The sequence below is a fragment of the Haemaphysalis longicornis genome, unplaced genomic scaffold (assembly GCF_048455015.1).
Source record: "Haemaphysalis longicornis isolate Haplotype H1 unplaced genomic scaffold, Haemaphysalis longicornis Haplotype H1 scaffold_2, whole genome shotgun sequence".
Classification (NCBI taxonomy): domain Eukaryota; kingdom Metazoa; phylum Arthropoda; class Arachnida; order Ixodida; family Ixodidae; genus Haemaphysalis; species Haemaphysalis longicornis.
In genome coordinates, this window is record NW_027526295.1 from 44960253 (window position 1) to 44979462 (window position 19210).

Genomic DNA, 19210 nt, shown 5'->3' on the forward strand with positions numbered 1-19210 from the left:
CAGAGTGAAGCGATTGCTGCAAAGAGTATCGCATCGACGGATTCTCGAAAGTGAACGCGCGCATGCAAATTCCAGCACACAGATAAGGGCGGCCAATACACACAATAGTAGTAACAGGAGATGTGCGTGTGTCGTTTTTAGATTTTTTATAACGATAAGATTTTGGTGGCGCAGCATGGTCTCCTAAGGCGGAAAATGCAGATTTCATGAACGCGGCATGCAGTAGCAAATGCCTAGGAAATGTCGCCTCACAGCTGCACCTGTGCATGAGGCCTACGCTCTGTGGTGTGATGAACGCTCTGATGGCAAACACCACGCTAGGTTCCCCTAGTAGCCTGCCGCATGGAGGAGAATTCCGACCGAATAGCCGCACCGCCGACATATCTGCCACCAAAATTGGTTGCGCAGGGGGAGTCGGAACGGGGCTTAAACCTGCCAGCTTGTCGCTGCTCCCGTCACAATCCGTTTGTGATAAACGTGAAAATGGCTCCATTTTAAGGCGTGTTTCCGCACCTTTATTCTGTGCATTACCAGAACCACGGCGGGGCTGGAGCGGCGGCGTGCGCGCGTTTTTACGGCCTTCGCAAGGGGCCTAGTTCCTGCCTGCGGCCACAGCGAGGAGCCTGCGCTGCGAGCCCACTCTGCTGATGCGCGCGTCTCCCATTCCCGGGCAAGCTATGCGCCGCTGCTGCTGTTGTTTTCTTTTTCTTTTTCACTACAAGTCTGGCTACGCGCCTACACAAAAGAGGGGGAGCGGGGCGAGGTAGGGAGAAACCGGGGAAGACAACAACCCCATGCTCATTTCCGAATAATGACTTCCGATAATTATTTTAAGTGCGATGCACTTCTTAAGCGACCCTGAACCTGCGTCCACCGACGATGTCCGCTCAGCATACCCACGTGGGGGATTGGTCAGGAATCGGGCGTGAGAAGAGCTAATGCACCCGCTTAAAGGAGTACTGACACGAAATTTCACAGCTGAGATCCGCACTAGCAATCAAGTACAACGACAACACAAATAGGTGTCTGTGAATAAATGCATCTTTCTTTCTTTGTAGTTGTGTGTGTGTGTGTGTGTGATGATCTCTCTTTCGCGAACATTACCGAACCGCGCAAATTCAACTCGTGCATTCGCACTTTCCCATTCTTCCCCTCGGGGAAATGCGGGGAAATTTTGTGTCGCGCGCTACTTGCCAGCCATACGCGGCTTCGATGTATCTATACAATTTCTCTAAAGAAATTAATAAAATAATTGGAAAATAAGACAGGGCACGCAAGCGTCCCTATATATAACTAGCTTTGGTTTTTCTTGTTTTCTCGTTTTTTTTTGGACAGATTTAGGGGAAGACCCCAAGGCGGAGTAAGTTTATGGGAAGGAAAATTTGACATCCACCTCAATGCCGCAATCAAATTTTCCTTCCTTTATTTTCTTTTATTTACTTTTGTGGTCCTTCAGGTACCACCTCCCCCCGAAATAAAACACCGAATACTCAGCTGTTTTGGGCACCCGCCATTGAGTGTAACAAAATAATCGCAGCAAAATTTGCTAATCTGGCTCTATACTCGTAACTAAATCGTCTTTGCTAGTTTCAATGTTTCGGGTTGGTATGCAGATTTGGAGTGCATTGCTCATAAAAATACTGTAATTGCCATAGGTTACTTATTGAAACTAGCAGAGCGCCTGTTAAGATACCATGCCGGAGAAAAAGCATCGGTTGATTACAACATGTGAACTAGAGGGCACGAGGCAGACTGGAAATGAGTTTATTCAGGCAGTTTATTTATCAGCAAGGCTTGGGAGTGGGCTAGTTGGTGTTTTAGCATCTTGAAGTGCAGAGGTGCGCTGCCTGACACGAAAGGTAGGACAGGGTTAATACCACAAAAACAGACAAGGTGAGGCGCAAACTATCAACTGTTTATTATCTTGTGAAGGGGGGCGGTTATATATGACGGAAATGCAGAACATGCACGAAAAAATAACAATAAAACGCTACACGTGACATGATATCTATTCCCCATTTAGGAAACTTATTTCACGCGCCGAAAGACGGATTCAAGGGGCGCTAACACAATCTCCCTCCACTCCTGACAACATTGCATATGCTTCGTATATCTCGCGGGTAATCTTGTCTCTGGAGCGGAACAAAATGGTTGTCCCCTCAAAATCGGGCGAACATTTCTTCTCGCACTTCTTAACATGCGCGGCCAAATTTCCATATGCCGCCAGTTGCGCGCATGCATTCTTATGTTCCCGTAATCTGTCGTTGAGACAGCGGCCTGATTGCCCCGCGTACGACCTACCACAGGAGAGGGGGATCTTGTATACAATACCCTCTTCGAATGTTTCACAGGAAAGGTTTAGAATTTGGCACACGGCACAGGTGCCAGTTCGTTAACTGCGCAGAGGGTATTGTATACAAGATCCCCCTCTCCTGTGGTAGGTCGTACGCGGGGCAATCAGGCCGCTGTCTCAACGACAGATTACGGGAACATAAGAATGCATGCGCGCAACTGGCGGCATATGGAAATTTGGCCGCGCATGTTAAGAAGTGCGAGAAGAAATGTTCGCCCGATTTTGAGGGGACAACCATTTTGTTCCGCTCCAGAGACAAGATTACCCGCGAGATATACGAAGCATATGCAATGTTGTCAGGAGTGGAGGGAGATTGTGTTAGCGCCCCTTGAATCCGTCTTTCGGCGCGTGAAATAAGTTTCCTAAATGGGGAATAGATATCATGTCACGTGTAGCGTTTTATTGTTATTTTTTCGTGCATGTTCTGCATTTCCGTCATATATAACCGCCCCCCTTCACAAGATAATAAACAGTTGATAGTTTGCGCCTCACCTTGTCTGTTTTTGTGGTATTAACCCTGTCCTACGTTTCGTGTCAGGCAGCGCACCTCTGCACTTCAAGATGTTATTTATCAGATTCGAGATTTAACCCTGAACGCAAGGCAAGTTTGAGCAGCCCTGTAGCCGGAGAACATTCTTTCGTCTTGTCTAAATGTACCTGATTAGGGGAGCACTCTCCCTAGAAGACTTGTCAATTTCCCTCGCTCTGTGAAGTGAGAAAATGTCCTTGCGTGCTCAGGAACCCTAACGAAAGCGACAAAACACAGAGAGTTTTGTCATCGGAACTATGTAAAAGCCGTAGGAATTGGGGGGTGCACAAAGAGGCGGGTGCATCGTCATCCTCTGGCGCAGAGGCATTTCTGGTACAACGCAGCGCCAACTGCTTGAAGCTATGCTCCGTCAACTGTGTTAATTCTGAGCACCAATTCAGGTTAGTGACTGGAAGCAATACATGAAAATTACATGAATTTGATAGGTTGTCTCAAACTATGATCATTTGGTATGAGAGCGGTTTGATTATTCATGTGTATAATTTGTTGTATACGTGCTAAAGCGAATTGCCCTGCTTTGCCCTGCTCGTTCGACGAACAGAAGCAGTCGCTACGTGCGTTCACTCTTAGTTTTCGAATTCGAGTCCCCGAATGTTGCTACTGCATACTTTTGTACATTATAGGTCGTAATAAGGCCTTCTCTATTAAAAGAGGGTGACATTGGGTCGATGAACCTTCAGGTTAATCGATTAATTTTCTACGCTATCAGTTTTTTATATCAGTTAATTGGTTGAAGTCAATGCGAGCCAAGCGCCAACGACCATCTGGATCCCTTGGAAGGGTGCCATGTGCAGAAATCCCTTCTTTCTGGATCTAGCACTCATTGTAAAAAAGGCTGATGCGCGTCCCTCTGACCTCCATATAATTTTAATACGATTTACTTGCTGTCCTCATCGCGAACATGTGTTGGACAAACATTCGCGTGCTGTGCTGCTCAGCACAGCCGGGATTTCTCTCAACAATAAAAGAAACTCCCTGCTGGCGGATCGAATTGTCAACAAATTTCTTGGACTCCGCAACTGCATGGACGAGCTAGCATTGACCGCCTAATACGACCTGTATAAGGTAGCATCGACAATCCAATAGAAACAACCATGAAATGGTCCCTTTCTAAGCCATTCTTAAATGAACACGCCCGACTAATTGGTCAATTGATGTTGCTCGAACAATCGAATTAAAATTTTTAATCGACGCCCAGCCCTATTTATTACATTATAAAAATACAAGAATCCGCCTAATAGTGAGAATATTAGTAAGTAGAAACCAATTTTCGGTGGCGGCCAGGAAGACCTATCGGCAATCCCAGGGAGGGTCTGAAGACCCGATCGAATACTAAAATATCGTGGTTAATATTAATAGTAGTGTTATTGCCCAGTGGAATATAATCGTAATGCCTGCAAAAGACACTCACCTTTCTAGGGCGCACCCATAAATCTGCCCCTGACGGCGAATAACTGGTGAATACCATTGCCTGGCGTTGTCTGACCCTGACAAACATTTTGTCGAAGTCCGGAGTCCAGCATGCAAGTTTCACCGCAATTATATACCACAGCTACGAAATTCTGCTCCTATAAGGTCGCTTATAAATCACATAAGCACAAACGCTGCGAAAAAAGCCCGCGCGCGTGTAAAACAGCCTTCAAATGCAAGCGCGCAAGGACCAGGCAAGGGTAGGCTCCCGCCGCCCCCACAAGGAGAGCGTCGCAACTTCAAGTCGGGACTGGTCTGCATTGCTCTCGGCGCCGCTGAGAAGGCCGTATCAACAAAGCGCGCGCCGCCGCTCTAGCCCGGCCGTGTCAGAACGTAGCCCTTTAAACTGAAGTTCGCGTTTCGCACACAACTGGTCAGTGCGGCTATGAGACAAAACAAGATATAATCACTCGGTCTATTCTAACTCCATAAATTGTAACCAGTGGCTATTAAGGCTAGGCCTATTGGCTAGGCCTATTAAGTTTGTTTTCAGAGCGGCTTCGTCAAGTGCTAACTACGAGGAGCCTTGTTTTTCAATAATCTTTATGCGTTCACGTAACGGCTGTAACCGACCAGCATCGGGCACTGGGTTGTGTATTGCTACAAAAGCGTATTAACGTGTTCGAAATCAAAATTATAAGAATGGTATTTGTGGCAGCATCTGCTGTGTTGTATCCCGATGTATGCGCTAAATGTGGCTGGTGTGGCGAGTTAGAACGAATGCGGATGTAGAGGCGGGCAGATGTCTCCCTAAATAATTACGCCTTAATTCTCTATAATTACTGTGTATCAGGCCGTTTAATTTCGCCGTGGCACCGAATCCCGGAGAAGGAGCGGGACGATGAGCCGCTCCTCATTACTTTTGTTACGACAGTGAGCGTGAGGACGAAGCTAGTCGTACCACACAGTGATCACCACACTGGCTATAAATCTGCTGCCATAGTTAAACAGCAGATGGCTGAAGCACCCTTGTCTGTCCTGAAGAATAAAATCATAATCATGCTCTTCACCCTGCGACTCACAAGCACAGAATAAATTTCAAGTGCATCCTGCCACTAGAAAAAACATTCTTGCTTTTTGAAAGGCTCCAAAACTTCAGAAGCAACCCATAAACTTCGTTCGAAATACGAGGCAATGGCCTCGAGTTTGCGCTTCTGTTAAAACTTTTTAAGAAATTTTTCCTGCATACAGTTGCTATGATGTTGCTCTATATTCAAACCTGATCTAGACTACCAATTTTTAATTTAAATCAACGTTGGAAAACATTCCTTTCTTGCGATCAGTAAAAGCCATGGTCAGTACTGAAAATATTAGCACAAATATCACCCAAAAGTCATGCAATTTGCCAACCATGTAAACTGCGCCATGGGGGCTACATGGCTTCTGCAATAACCGTGTTAGATAGTTCGCCACAGCACGGGAGTGTAAGTGCCAAAGGCAGGCTTCAAGTGCCATCATTGCCTGGAGTTCGATAAGAACACAAAGGGAGATATCTTCGCATTCTCTGATTGTCTCAAAACGGAAGCACCTGACGTTAGATGCATACTCAAGCTTCAGACTGCTGCGCAGAAAACTTGGGCCCCACGCGATTCTTCATGTATTCGCTTTTTTTCTGTCACCTGCGTTAGTGCGCAAAATGAACACGACACTGTAAAACCGTTGGGAATGCCAAGCAAGGAATTATTGCTCAAAGCATCTGCGCGTGTTTTCATGTGGATTTATCTGTACATAGAGGTATCTATTCTGTGCTGTCCAGGGCAATTGCGGTAATTAATTGCGGCATAACATATTTTTCCTTCTACACTTCACGGTAGCAAGAGCAGTGGTGGTGTTAGGGAAGCATATCGGCATTGTCCGCATTTACGAACAGCTTCACTTGTATAATGCAGACAGCAAAGAGGCAAACTGTGCCCACAACAGTGCAGACGCTTCTACAATAACTAAAAGCCTCGTGCAGATAAACAGGGTAAGTGAACTTTTTTGATCTCCAAGAACGCTCTCGTTTCCTTACGTTGTTGCGTGCGGGACTCTGAAGGGGGGAGCCCTGCCCAAGGCCGAACAGAAGCGAGTGTTTAGACCGTCGGCTGAGTGGCCGGTCGTGAAACAGGAACACGTGTGCGCTCCCGCGGAATCGGGGGGGACAGCGGGTCGCAGCTTCAGAGGAGAGCGAAGGCCTGCGTCTCGGAACCGCGAGGCCAGGGCTGTGCCAGCGACTCGGGACCTCCGGAGGAGAGAGCAACGCTCGTCCAAACGCTCGTCCAAACGACGAAAGGCCTGGGGCCTCCTTCGTTAGGATGTAGGGCAAAATAAACGTCCTTTTCATCGTCACCGGTCCGCAGTATGGCCTACCTCGCAACAACGTGTCGTCTATATAAGGTAGACTTAATTTCTTTCTCAATAAGCGACCTACATTCGGATATATAGCAGTTTTCCAATTTTCGAAGAATACGGCCACTTGTTTTCTTACGTTAATGAAGAAAATGGGCGTTTCAAGCTACATTAATGTGCACGCGCATTTAAATTGAGCACCGGGAAAGTTCTGAGGCGACAATTAGAATAGCTAATGTCTTCAATGTTACCGAGAAGGATTTTTGCAATCAAATGTCAAGAGGCAGACCAAAGAGAGATAGGCCGGCTATCACTCGTGATCGCAAATTATCCCCCTAAGTGACGTCAGAATAACGAATCAGCATGGTCAGTTAAGATAAGAATCCCACTTGCTTCCTGTATTTATCACACTAGAACAGCTGTGACACACCGAATGCACGCTTGAGTGGTTCGCAATTACTTGTTTTCCAAATGGTTGAATATCAAAACTAACACAATCCTTCCTTATGGATTTGTATTTTCTCTTTTTGCACATTGAACGTCTTCACAAAATTTGAAATAAACTTTTTATATTTATGAAACTATTTCGATGTCCACCCTGATATTAACTTGTTGCCTTGGAGTAAACAAGAAATATTTCCTCAGTATTGCTTAAAATGATCATAACAACACTTTAAACAGGGATAGAGGCCACAACCAGCGAGACTTTGTGTATAATATGCAGCGTTAGATTGGAGCCCGAATCTTAAGAATCTGAATGTACAAAACGTGCAGATGAATTTGGGCTAGCCTTCAACGGATTTGAGTAACCTGCTCATAGACATTTCTGTTCACGGTATATTGTTACAAAATTTAATATCGATGAAAAATAAACAAGCCTGTATTGCCAAATTTTCATGAAAAAGGTGACGACCCAAGCACTTGCATCGTCAAGTTATTGTGTTTTCCTCTATGTTTTTTTTTAAGTTCAACCAATACTCTGCTCTAGGTCGCTCCCCTTTCTCTTCTACTCTAATCTTGCTGATAACTGTTGGTAGCGTAGAATAAAAAGCGCGCATCTACAATTAAATACCAAGAAGTGTCGGCGTAGCTACGTGTTTGGCGGAGCCATATCAGTAATAACACGAGAGAAAAAGCAAAAAGTGAAGAGATCGAAGTATGCTTTCACTCTTCGATCTCTTTCACTCAGTGAAAGAGATCGAAGTATGCTAGGCATACACCCAAACGCCTCGTTCCCGTTTTTGTGATCAGCTGGTAAGCCAAAGATTTTCATTATCACGAGTTTTAAACCTGTGGACATTCCTGAAGTAATAAAACATTATTTCTCATAATTGATGTATTACTAATGTGCGGGACGACGAGTGGATACTTTTGCAAAACAGATTTTATGGCCCCGATTATTCTGCATCGTGAATTTATTGAAAAAGAATCGCATTCTCGTAAATGAGGCCATCTTCATGATAATTACTTAGGTGACGCAGAGATTATCATAGTCATTGTATTCCACAGTGCATTTCGCTCTAACGCAAAAACAGGGCCTGTCTCGAAGATTTAAAACCACTCAGCTGGGGGATTGCTGAGTCCATTCCATGCCCCAAAGTTTTTTATTTCTTCTTTCTGTAGGATGTTTAATCTTCCGCTATTTCTTTTGGCCTCCCTTGCTCTCTATTGTGTTCAACGAATAGTCCACGAGGTGTCCGTCATTCCCATGGGATAAGATACCAAATTCCTATTCTAACCCTTAACTTGGACCAAAAGTCTTTGAACATAGTTTTTCTAATATATGGCGCAGTTTTCCTTTGCATAAGTGTTAACCAAAGAAATATTCTTGACGCGGCTCGGTGCGCATGTGTAAGATATCTTTAAAGGTACTCAGTCGACAACCAATGTTTGTGTACCATATATGAACCTTATTCATATGACTGGTTTTGTTTCTTTCATTAGTTTATATGAAATTCCTGCCTCATTCAATTATAACCCGTAACACTAAGAACATGTGTGTGAACTCCAAAACGGGGGTGTTGTGAACTTTCACGAGTGCGAATGTGTATCCTTTAATAGGTATGTGTACATCGCGTTTTCTTTTTTGTTTTGTATTTGGCAAAAGATTTGCCTCTTGCATTGGTACTCCTGAGTGAGCATCCAGTCTCCCATGACCCGCCAAAAAATGAGTTGCTTTTCTTCCAGCACAAAATGTAGTGAAATTTGCCGTGACATAAAGTTGAATTATGCATGTATGTATGTGTGTATGTCTGTATATATGTATGTATGTATGTATGTATGTATGTATGTATGTATGTATGTATGTATGTATGTATGTATGTATGTATGTATGTATGTATGTATGTATGTATGTATGTATGTATGTAGACAGAAATAAGGTTGGCAGTCAAGAAAACCTCGGAAAGCAAAGGGGAGGATGATGTAGGTCATGGAAACAGATAAAGAATTTGGAAAGAAAGAAAGTGGAGAAAAAATGCCCGCCAGGTGGGATCCGAACCCACGACATCAAGAATACCGGACTGGTGCGATAACCACTACGCTACCGGCGGGGCGATTTTCCCCTCCACTTTTTGGGGTATTTATGTCAATGTAATTTTTTCCTGTGCTTGGGGGTGCTAGCCAGCGCCACTCCGACTTCTCGGGGTGAGGCGTACCTTCTTTTTAACCCCGATCCGTGACTCGAGTGTCTACGACATGTCGAGAGTGGTCTACCAGCGTTCAACCCTCTTAAGCTCCCTATGACACCAAGACTGCCATAACAGAGGCCCTCGCTGTGCATGTAGCAAATCAGAATAGGAAATGAGGGGCTCGTTGTAATAAGCCCCTCATTAATAAGAAGGGGAAAATCGCCCCGCCGGTAGTGTAGTGGTTATCGCACCAGACCGGTATTCTGGACGTCGTGGGTTCGGACACCACCTCGCGGGCATTTTTTCTCCACTTTCCTTCTTTCCAAATTCTTTATCTGTTTCAATGACCTACCACATCTTCGCCTTTGCTTTCCGAGGTTTTCTTGACTGCCAACGCTTATTTCTGTCTTATTACAACGAGCCCCTTATTTCCTATTCTGATTCGCTACATGCATAGCGAGGGCCTCAGTTATGGAAGTCTTGGTGCCATAGGGAGCTTAAGAGGGTTCAACGCTGGTCGACCACTCTCGACACGTTGTAGACACTCGAGTCGCGGCCCGGGGGTTAAAAAGAAGGTCCCCTTCACCCCGAGAAGTCGGAGTGGCGCAGGCTATCACCCGAACCACAGGAAAAAAATTATTGACATAAATTCCCCAGAAAGTGGAGGGGAAAATTGCCCTGTCGGTAGCGTAGTGGTTATCGCACCAGACCGGTATACTGGAGGTCGTGCGTTCGGATCCCACCTGGCAGGCATTTTTTCTCCACTTTCTTTCTCTCCAAATTCTTTATCTGTTTCAATGACCTACCACCTCCCCCCTTTGCTTTCCGAGATTTTCTTGACTGCCAACCCTTATTTCTGTCTTATAACAACGAGCCCGTCATTTCCTATTTTGATTCGCTGTAGGTATGTATGTATGTGGGTACGTACGTACCGGATGCACGCATGCATGCTTGTATGTATGTATGTATGTATGTATGTATGTATGTATGTATGTATGTATGTATGTATGTATGTATGTATGTATGTATGTATGTATGTATGTATGTATGTATGTATGTATGTATGTATGTATGTATGTACGTGTGTGTATGTACGTATGTATGTATGTATGTATGTATCACCGAAAGCACACGTTGGTCGTATACCGGTCGTTTCAGTGAGAGAGGTAGCTTAGTTCTCATAATTTTCTTAGTGCTCTTAGCGCTAATAGTGCTCAACTTAGTGCTCATAATAAAGTATCGCAGTGGGAGTGCTGTCATTAAATGATTTGGACGCAGGCACTCGACGAACACGTCGCAAGCGCATTTTCGGAGTAGGAATGCCACAGGTGCCGTTTCTTTCATGCTAGCTGCAGGTACTGACGACGCACAACACCACGCCACTCTCTCGACTTATCTGACAGCATCTCAGCGCTGACACACCAGTCTAAGCTCCTGCGTCTTCAGCACTTCCCCCAAGGCATACCGAGTTAGCAAGAGTTGCTCAGATCTTGGGCTAATAGTACGGCGACGTATCTATTGAACTGAGCCCCTAATTTGCAAGCACCTTCGTGGAAGCTGTTCAAACTTCACGTGAAAGCAGCGAAAAAAATACCTCCCTGTTAACGCCGAAATTTTATATCACGACGATCCACACCATCTGTGATTTATTCGCTCTGAGAGGTAACAGGTTAATGGGACAAGATGGCCGCCCACTGGAAGGTCCCCACACCTAAACGCATCCGGGAAAGTGCAATATTTTATGACCAATCGGTCGCTAAAACAAGCATGAATCAGCAAAACATAAGACCTGATACTCAAGCACTATTACCGATTTTACTGGACAGGCTTAGAACATTCAGGGAAGTCGTCAGCTTGGGACTAAGTATTTACCTCTCTTTAAATCACGGTTTAACTATGCGCTTCAAAATTACGGTATGTGGATGCTGTTTGTTATGTGTCAATACAGTACATTTGGCTATAGCAATAAAAGTACATGTGGAAATAGCAGGTAGGAAGCACGTCTTATATATGGTATGTATATATTTCCAACCGAAGATAAATTTTTATAGCATTCTTCCAGCAAGGCAGTGTGCTGTTCCGCACTTCTTAACATGCAAACGGCGGATTAGGCTTTTTTTGATTGCAAGGTCGCGTGAAGCTTACACCTTAGCGCCTTCAGAAGGAGAAGAGCGAATTTCAGAATGTTTTGTTCTGTGGCTACATTACAAGGTACACCTCATGAAACAGCTTTCTATAGTGTTTACGGTAGTCAAGAACCTTTTTTTAACCTGAGAAGAAGACGAACACAATTAGCATTTCCATACTGACTCACGGTGTGCCTGCAGGCACGTCAATCTACTCTTCGGCGTGATTTAGTGTAGCATACGAAGACATTTTCAAGACGACTATCTTGCTTAGGCAACTTAGATGCCAAACTTTTGGTCTGTCTGTCTCTCCTTCCACACGCAAGTTCAAATTCAATCGCGAAGGAGAAGCTCATACAGGCGAAACTTTTCCAAATCGCCAAATCAGGAAACATGCTTCGTATTGTGAACATTGTTCCGCAAAAACAATAACAATAGGCCTATTTGTGCAAACCACATCCATACACAAATGTTATTTGCAGTATTCTTGTAATTACCAATACACCCACAGGTAGGATACTTTCCCCACTGCACAGAAATACGCCTTGAAACAATATTGTGGCACAAAAATACAAGGAGAGGATGTGAAGAGTTTCGACCTCGTGGCGGTGTTCCATGTTCTGTAGTAACGAAATGTTTCATCAGATGACGCGTGCTGTAGAAGGCATGAAAATTCAATTGACTTGAGCAGTCCTCCTCCGTGTTTATGCTTGGACGAGCAAGATGGTAAGGGGAAGAGCGCGAGACGTGGGCAAGTGAGAAAAGCAAGGCCTTCACATGCAAGGGCGTCTCTCGACAACATTTGAAGCAGTTAGTAGATCCGGGGCCTTTTTTGTCGTTTCCATTGATTTTGTGTTCGTTGAAAATCAATTTTCACTCAGGTGACTCAGGAACGCGCTCAGGTAACTTAGCCTATAAATGTTGTACTGCTGTGCATTAAAGCAGGTAATGTCTTGCCAAGTCTTCGACTATTTTGCATATTGTTGCATATAACGAATCGTGAAGAAACAGAGGAATCTATGTGAATGATTGTTACATATGGTAAATTGTTTTGGCAATGAAGTAAGCAATGTCCCAACTTTTAGGTCACGATGTTTCTCGGCAATATTACAGAAGTAGGGTAAACTTTCCAGAAACACGAAAACCTGCATTCAGTCATGCTGGAGTTATAACAGACAAGGACTGACATCCATAATCCCACATTTGTAGAAAACTTGTGCTTTCGTAATCTGTAATAAATACGAATGTGTACCTTATGTGTGCCCTATTTTCAGAGCGCAGACAAATATTTCAGTAAATATTTTGTTTTACGTAGGGTACCAACCTAAGTATTGCTTTATTTCATGAATTTTGTTGCTTGCTTGTTTGTCGCATTCCTGTTGCCTGTGTTGCAAAAGTTCATTTTATAGAAGTTCGGTCATGTACGGGAGCTGTGAAACGTCTATGCCACTGCGGAGTGCTGCCGCTCCGGCGCATTGTTTAGCGATTTCGTTTACTGTGGTATCCATAAAGCCAGTAAACTACTACTGTAATTGTTTGAGATCGTGATGATTGTTGTTTAATGGCACAGTGACGTTTTTCGAATCAGAATATTAGGATAATATTCCTTTTAGCTTTCCCTGGCTGGAGCGCTTTGATGACGCTGCAATTTCATGTAAAAATAAGCAAGTGTTGTATTTGTGTACGCAGCATTTTCAATGCGGCTAAAGCTTCGCGTGCTTCTAATGCAAAAAAAAGAAATTAGGGCTGTTATAACCGAGTTTCTAGTGGTCATATATTTATATCGAATTCCTAAAAAAAGCCTGTGACAACGAAGTTTCTTCAGCTATGGCATGTCAGGCTATGGCTACTTGCATGAAACTGCACTGTTGGTTCCTCGAAGGATCTAGGGCATTATGATGCGGCGCAGTGTAATGTTTCTTGTGCGGCGATGTTTCAGCTACACATTACTGAACCTAATGTGACTTATCAAGATCAGAGGAAGTCTACAGTGATGTGCTTCTCCAAAACCGACTCCGTTCTTAAAGAAAACATGCCGGATTTACACTCTATTACTCAAACGACAACTTAACCAATTTAGCACGTGTCTCGAATGATTTATTGATTTTCAAGCAGCAAGCTGCAAACTTTATACTTGAATCTTTGACTGGATTAAAGAATTTTTTTCAACCGTTCTCGCTTAGTTAGAGCTCGTGACGACCCATTCGATGTGTCCCCGGTAGATTAAGGTGTGCCACATGGATCGGTACTAGTACCACTTCTTTTTTCTTGTTTATATCAATGACCTTCTAGACGGTGTTCGATTCTTAAAAATTGAGCTACTTTCAGGCAACTGTGTAATTTACTATAAAATTAATAAACCCTCTGATATGGAAAATTTGCAAAACAACCTCAATAGTGGAACTAACTGGTGTAATAAATGGCTCATGTAACTTACCATTACAACGAACAATAGTAGGAGAACATGGCGGCAGCCTAATAACACATATGTGCATGCATACCTTCTTCACGATATCCCTTTCGTACGCTTTTACTCATTTAAATAACGTTGTCTACACAGGTAGGATAAACTTTCATGGAATACTCACATTGAATAAATAATCAAAAACGCTACACGCATGCTAGGTCATTTGCACAGCAATTTTTCTTCCGTACCTTCATCCTTATAATGAACACTGTACAAAACCCTCCTCCATTCCAAATTGCAATGCGCATGCTGTAATGGGATCCCAACCAAATCCCGTTCACCCGCTCTCTTGAATCAGCCTAAAACCGGGCCGCTCGTTACTTATTACCATCGTATTCGCGCCTTGCCAGTGTATCACACACGAAAAACACGCATAATCTTGCCGACCTTCCTACCACCGGAAATACTTTAGTATTGCTTGTTCACAATAAGCCTTCCTGAAAGGACACAGGTATCATTACTATTCGTTACGTTTCACAATTGACCATTGCTGCAACGTTGGCGTGCCGTATTGTCGCGCTGGCATGCATAATGAGTATTTTAGCCCCAAAAGCAGCGTAGAACGGAACCATTTCATTTCCACCACCGCTGCAATCATTGACGCCACTCAATTTAAAGCTGCCATACATAACTTTTTTGAACCACCCTTTTGTAATTTGTTGTCCTTGTCTGTTTGAATGCTGCTTTTTCAAAATAAATGCACGCTATGTATTTCACCACTCCTTCCCTGTTATGGTCTACGGGTCTTCAAATTATTTGGACAATAAATAAAGAGGTAAATAACTAACTAAATAAATAATTTATAAAATAAGAGCAACATCATGCGTTCATACGCCTTTATATGGTGTAGAACAGGTATCCGCGATGAAACTTTGTGTAAACAACTCAAGCGAAATTGCTACTCCTGAAAGTGAATATTCGGACTAAGTTCCTTAGGAGTGATTTTTTTACTCCCCCACAACAGCACTGGTGATTCGTGTGAACAATAACTGCATTGCTTTCTTTCTTATGCATCTTCATTAGGCGCTGGTTGCTTATTGCGACGTGAATATCGTTATATAGGGTTGAGAGCTTCGTTATAGTCGCTGCACCCTTTTATCTTTGAAAAAACTTTCCTCAAAGGAGATGCTTTCTCCCGACGCGATAAGCATGAAGGATAAACTGATTGAGCAGGTGAAGTACGTTTAGATTATTTTAATTACCGCGGCACCATTGATCTGATGTACACAACCTTGCGAGCGGTGTTGTAAAGAAGCCAGTGATTGCAGGCAAAATAAAGTATGTGACGTTATCACGTAAACATTGTTTACCTGATCGGGTGTAGGCACTTTTAGAGGGGTCCAAGTTGCCCTTGCAACACAAAATTTCTCGGCAAGAATTTGCACTCTAAGTACAGTTTATGTTAAGCTCACAAAACCAAGTACCCAGTGAAAGTACATTAGGTAGAACATCATGGACTCACTTAACTGAAGACACACAACGATTTGAAGATGATTTAAAAAGAGGCGATATAAAAGTACCACCAAACCAAAAAGTAGGGGCTCGAGCTTGTTTAATGATTTTAGCCCTGATTTTTTTATTTCAAGCAAAACAGTGTTTTTTGTTTGTTTTCCTAAATTTTAGGGTCACATAAGCACAGAAACAAAAAATAGAGCTAGAAGTAAAAGTATTAACCGATTTATTGATGAGGTGATTAATTAAAAGAACTGGCAATTAAAAAATTATTGTAAGCAAATACATCACTTTTTTACAATTTCCTAAGCGTTATGACTCCATGAACCTACATACAAAAAGTAAGCTTCCTAGTGCACGTATTTATAGATTCACAAGCTTGCGAATGAAACTAAGACCGCCATTTTTTTCAGCCTCGGTGTGATAATTTCGACTTTACCGGAGCTTTTTCTTTTTTTTGTAGCGTGTAGCGTCATCAAAAAGAAAGAACAGCAATATCTCTCGCCATATGCACTATTGAAGGGCAATTCCCCCCAAACTACCACTTTTTGTTTTGTTCTCTATGCGCTAGACGAACCTTTAAGTGACGGCTTCAATTGGCACCCCCAGGGCCGAAACGGTTAAGAGCATCAGAACTAAAGTATTGCGCACTAGAAGGGCAAACGCGGGAAAATTGAATTGAATTTAGCAAACCTTCATTTCACCCGTTAGGGGACAAGCGGAAGACGAGGAAACGACCATGAATGCCGAGAAGAGGAGAGAGACGCGGAGAAGGTATCTACGTCGCAGGGTTGGCACAAAACGTGTGCCTTTAGGGAAGATATGCAGCATAGAGAAAGTCGATACGTGGTCGAATTTTTGTTTTCCTAATTTTCGCAAGTGCTGTTTCGATAACAGGTTTAAAATTATGAATGGAGTCTCCGTGAAGCCAAAGAGAAAAGTCCAAATACCGATGTGTTTGGAGACGTCACTGTAGTAGTAAACTTCGTTTGGTAATGCAACTGAACAGAATTTCTCTGTGGACTGATTACAATCTGATCAGAGGGTTTTATCTGATGCATTGACACTTGCCATGGTATGGTAAAAATACCAGGCCATTTCGAAGTCCTGCAGGTAATTTCGAAGCTGTCTTACAAGAGCTATTGAGAATATTGGTTGAAGGAGAAGAAAAAATTGTTAAGAAGACAAGTGGTTGTCGCTAATGTGCACCATAAAACTACTAGAAACGGAGATGACAGAAGAAGTTTAGAGTAGATACCACAGCCGGCAGGTGCGAAACACAATGATTGCACACGCAGAAAAAAATTGGTATGAAGAAGAGTGATGTTCTGTAAAGCCAAATGCCGTCCTTATTGCCACAAGCCGTTATAGGAGCGCTGCAAATGTTCCCACACTTTACTAGGCTCAAATTGTCGCAACGCTAACTTATGCTTCTTCATTTGTTACGCGAAGCAGCGCACAAAATGACCGAAGTGCAGAACTATACCGTACCCGGCGCATTGCGTCTACTTTTTTTCGTCTGTTGTAGTAATGCGCGGTGTCGAAGGTTTTAGAAGGTTTATCCTTCCATACCTGCTGCATACCGGGTGTAGACCACGAAAGGGAAGGTTTAGAGGGGAAAAAACCCTCGGGTATGCGGAAGCATTCGCAGCATCTCTGTGATATCTAGGCTATACAAATTCTTTCGAAGCCCTCCAATACACCTTCCCTCCTGGCCCAAGCTTAACGCACAAATTTCAATTTGCATGTCTGTAACGCTAAACATAAAACCATAAACAGTAAATCTCTTCAAGAGTAAAGACATGGGTCAAATGTATGGAAACGCGCATGCGGAACGATCACTTTCGCACTTGTGTCCGAGAAAAGACAAGCAACAAGACGATAAGTAGCACCATGGATGTCTAGGAAAAACGACTTTAACGGCGGGGTGGAGGCCAGTGAAGGGCAGGAGAGAGTCTGACCTGAGCGACGCGATCGGTGCTCTTACGTAGCTGCAGCTTGAGCCCCTGCAATTCACCCCTGGCGGCCTCCAGCTGGGAGTGCATCTGCCGGGCCGCCTGCACGCTGTCCCTGCAGCATCCCGCCAGGAGGCGGATGTAGGAGCTGGGGGCGGCCATCTCGTCCAGCTGCTTCAGCTTGTTCTCCAGCGTCGTCCACACGGCCGACTCGCCCGGGCTGCGCAGCACCGGGATCCGCGACGGCTCGGGAGAAGAACGGCCGCGCTCCATGTCACAGCCTCCAGGTGCGATGCTGAGAAGACGGAGGAGTCAGCGGTTGGTGAATAGACCTTGATTAGAGGGAGTGCTTACTCACAACCAAATTGCCAGTGAACAAAATGGGCACTGTTTCTGATATATCTGACGCGTTTGCCCGAGCGAATATTTGCAATCGGAGCTTTAGTCATATAAATGTTTGATTGAATAATTGACTGAATATAAGGTTTAACGCCCCGCGCTACACAGCCGATGAGGCGCAACGTAGTGGAGGACTCCGGATATTTTTGACCATCTCGGGACCTTTAACATGCGCCCAGTCGCATAAATGTATTACTCTTGAGGGAGCGCTGGTGGTAGTAATTGGCTATGAGAAAAGAAGCGCCGTAAAGAATTGGCAGCCCAGCAAAAATCATACGAAAATCCTTGATGTAGAAACCAGTTGAGAGGTTTCGGGATCTATTTATGGGAGCATATTTATATGGTTTATTGCAAAACGCTCTTTATTTCCGAGGTCTGAATTGCACGTCCTAATAAAATGTACCGAGCTGACTTCTAAAGCGTCACGGTTGATATCAAGCTCGGGCAAAATATTGGAACTATGCAACTGTCACAGTATTTGTTTTAGGTGTCGCAGAAAATAGGTATTATAACGAACCGCATTGGTTGTACCTTTTATCCGTTTGCTGAAAGGAACAAATGTGCTTCTAGGACACAATGTTATCACAGCCAATAAAGACTTCCCTTGACGTACACGTGAAGAAATTACCAAGTTTCATTGCAGAAACATGTGAATTGCCGCCAGATACTCAGCGGTTGCGATTCTATTGTTCCTGCCTAAATGATTTCAATATTTTGTTTTCTTTGTATAATCGACATAAACTTTCCACCCTTGTCGTTATTAATAGCTATTGTCCGTATTAAGAATTTTGACGCAAAAAAACATACCTGGTGGTTTTTCTGGCAACGCTCCAACCACGGCACTCGTGTCCTCTCTTCCGAAGAAACTGTTCGCTCAGAAGACCTGGTATATTTCTCGAAACGTGTAACGATCACACCTTCTCAACGTCCAGGGTTCGAGTGATCAAGGACTGCCGGCTACAGCCTTTCGCGTAGAGCCATCGACTCCGACGCCTGTCTGCGACCCATCTCCGCACTCTCGTGCCGATAGATAGATAGTATAGTGTGCGCACACAAGCGCACGATAAGGAAGCTGAGTGAGCACGCTCTCAAACGTACGCTATCGCGACTCTTCTCTTCACCCTCCGTTCCGTGTCGAATGCCTGCGTGCTCCCTTCCCCGGCTGTTGTTCTCGGGAAAACGTGCCGCAGATTGTGCGCGCCACTGGGCTAAGGATTCAGGGTCGTCGAGGAGGCCTCTTGCGAGGGGAGTTTATGATACTCACAGCTTGCATGCGGCCGCAGCCTATGCGAGGTGTGTCTGCAGTGACACGGCGAGCTCCCTTACAGCTGCGCTTTCTACGACAGTCCTTTTCGCTTTTATTAAAGGCACACAGTGCCGAGAAATGCTTCAAAGCAATGCAAACGGATGGTATCAACATGTTTTTCCCAAAGCTATTTAAGCAGAGTGTCCCTTTAAAAGAGCGCCCGTGATATCCGTT

The 19210-nt window shown here is 44.1% G+C and overlaps 1 protein-coding gene across 1 annotated transcript in view; it reads right to left on the reverse strand.

Annotated features, from left to right (window-relative positions):
• Positions 1–18768, reverse strand: part of LOC144168868 (uncharacterized) — a 31751-nt gene extending 12983 nt beyond the window's left edge. Inside the window, exons 1-2 of the mRNA XM_077697860.1 lie at positions 18538–18768; positions 17338–17626 (exon numbers count right to left, since the gene is read on the reverse strand). Coding sequence (XP_077553986.1) covers positions 17338–17604 — 267 coding nt within the window. The 5' untranslated portion in view covers positions 17605–17626; positions 18538–18768. The remainder of the gene's footprint in view (positions 1–17337; positions 17627–18537) is intronic.
• Positions 18769–19210: the final 442 nt, after the last annotated feature.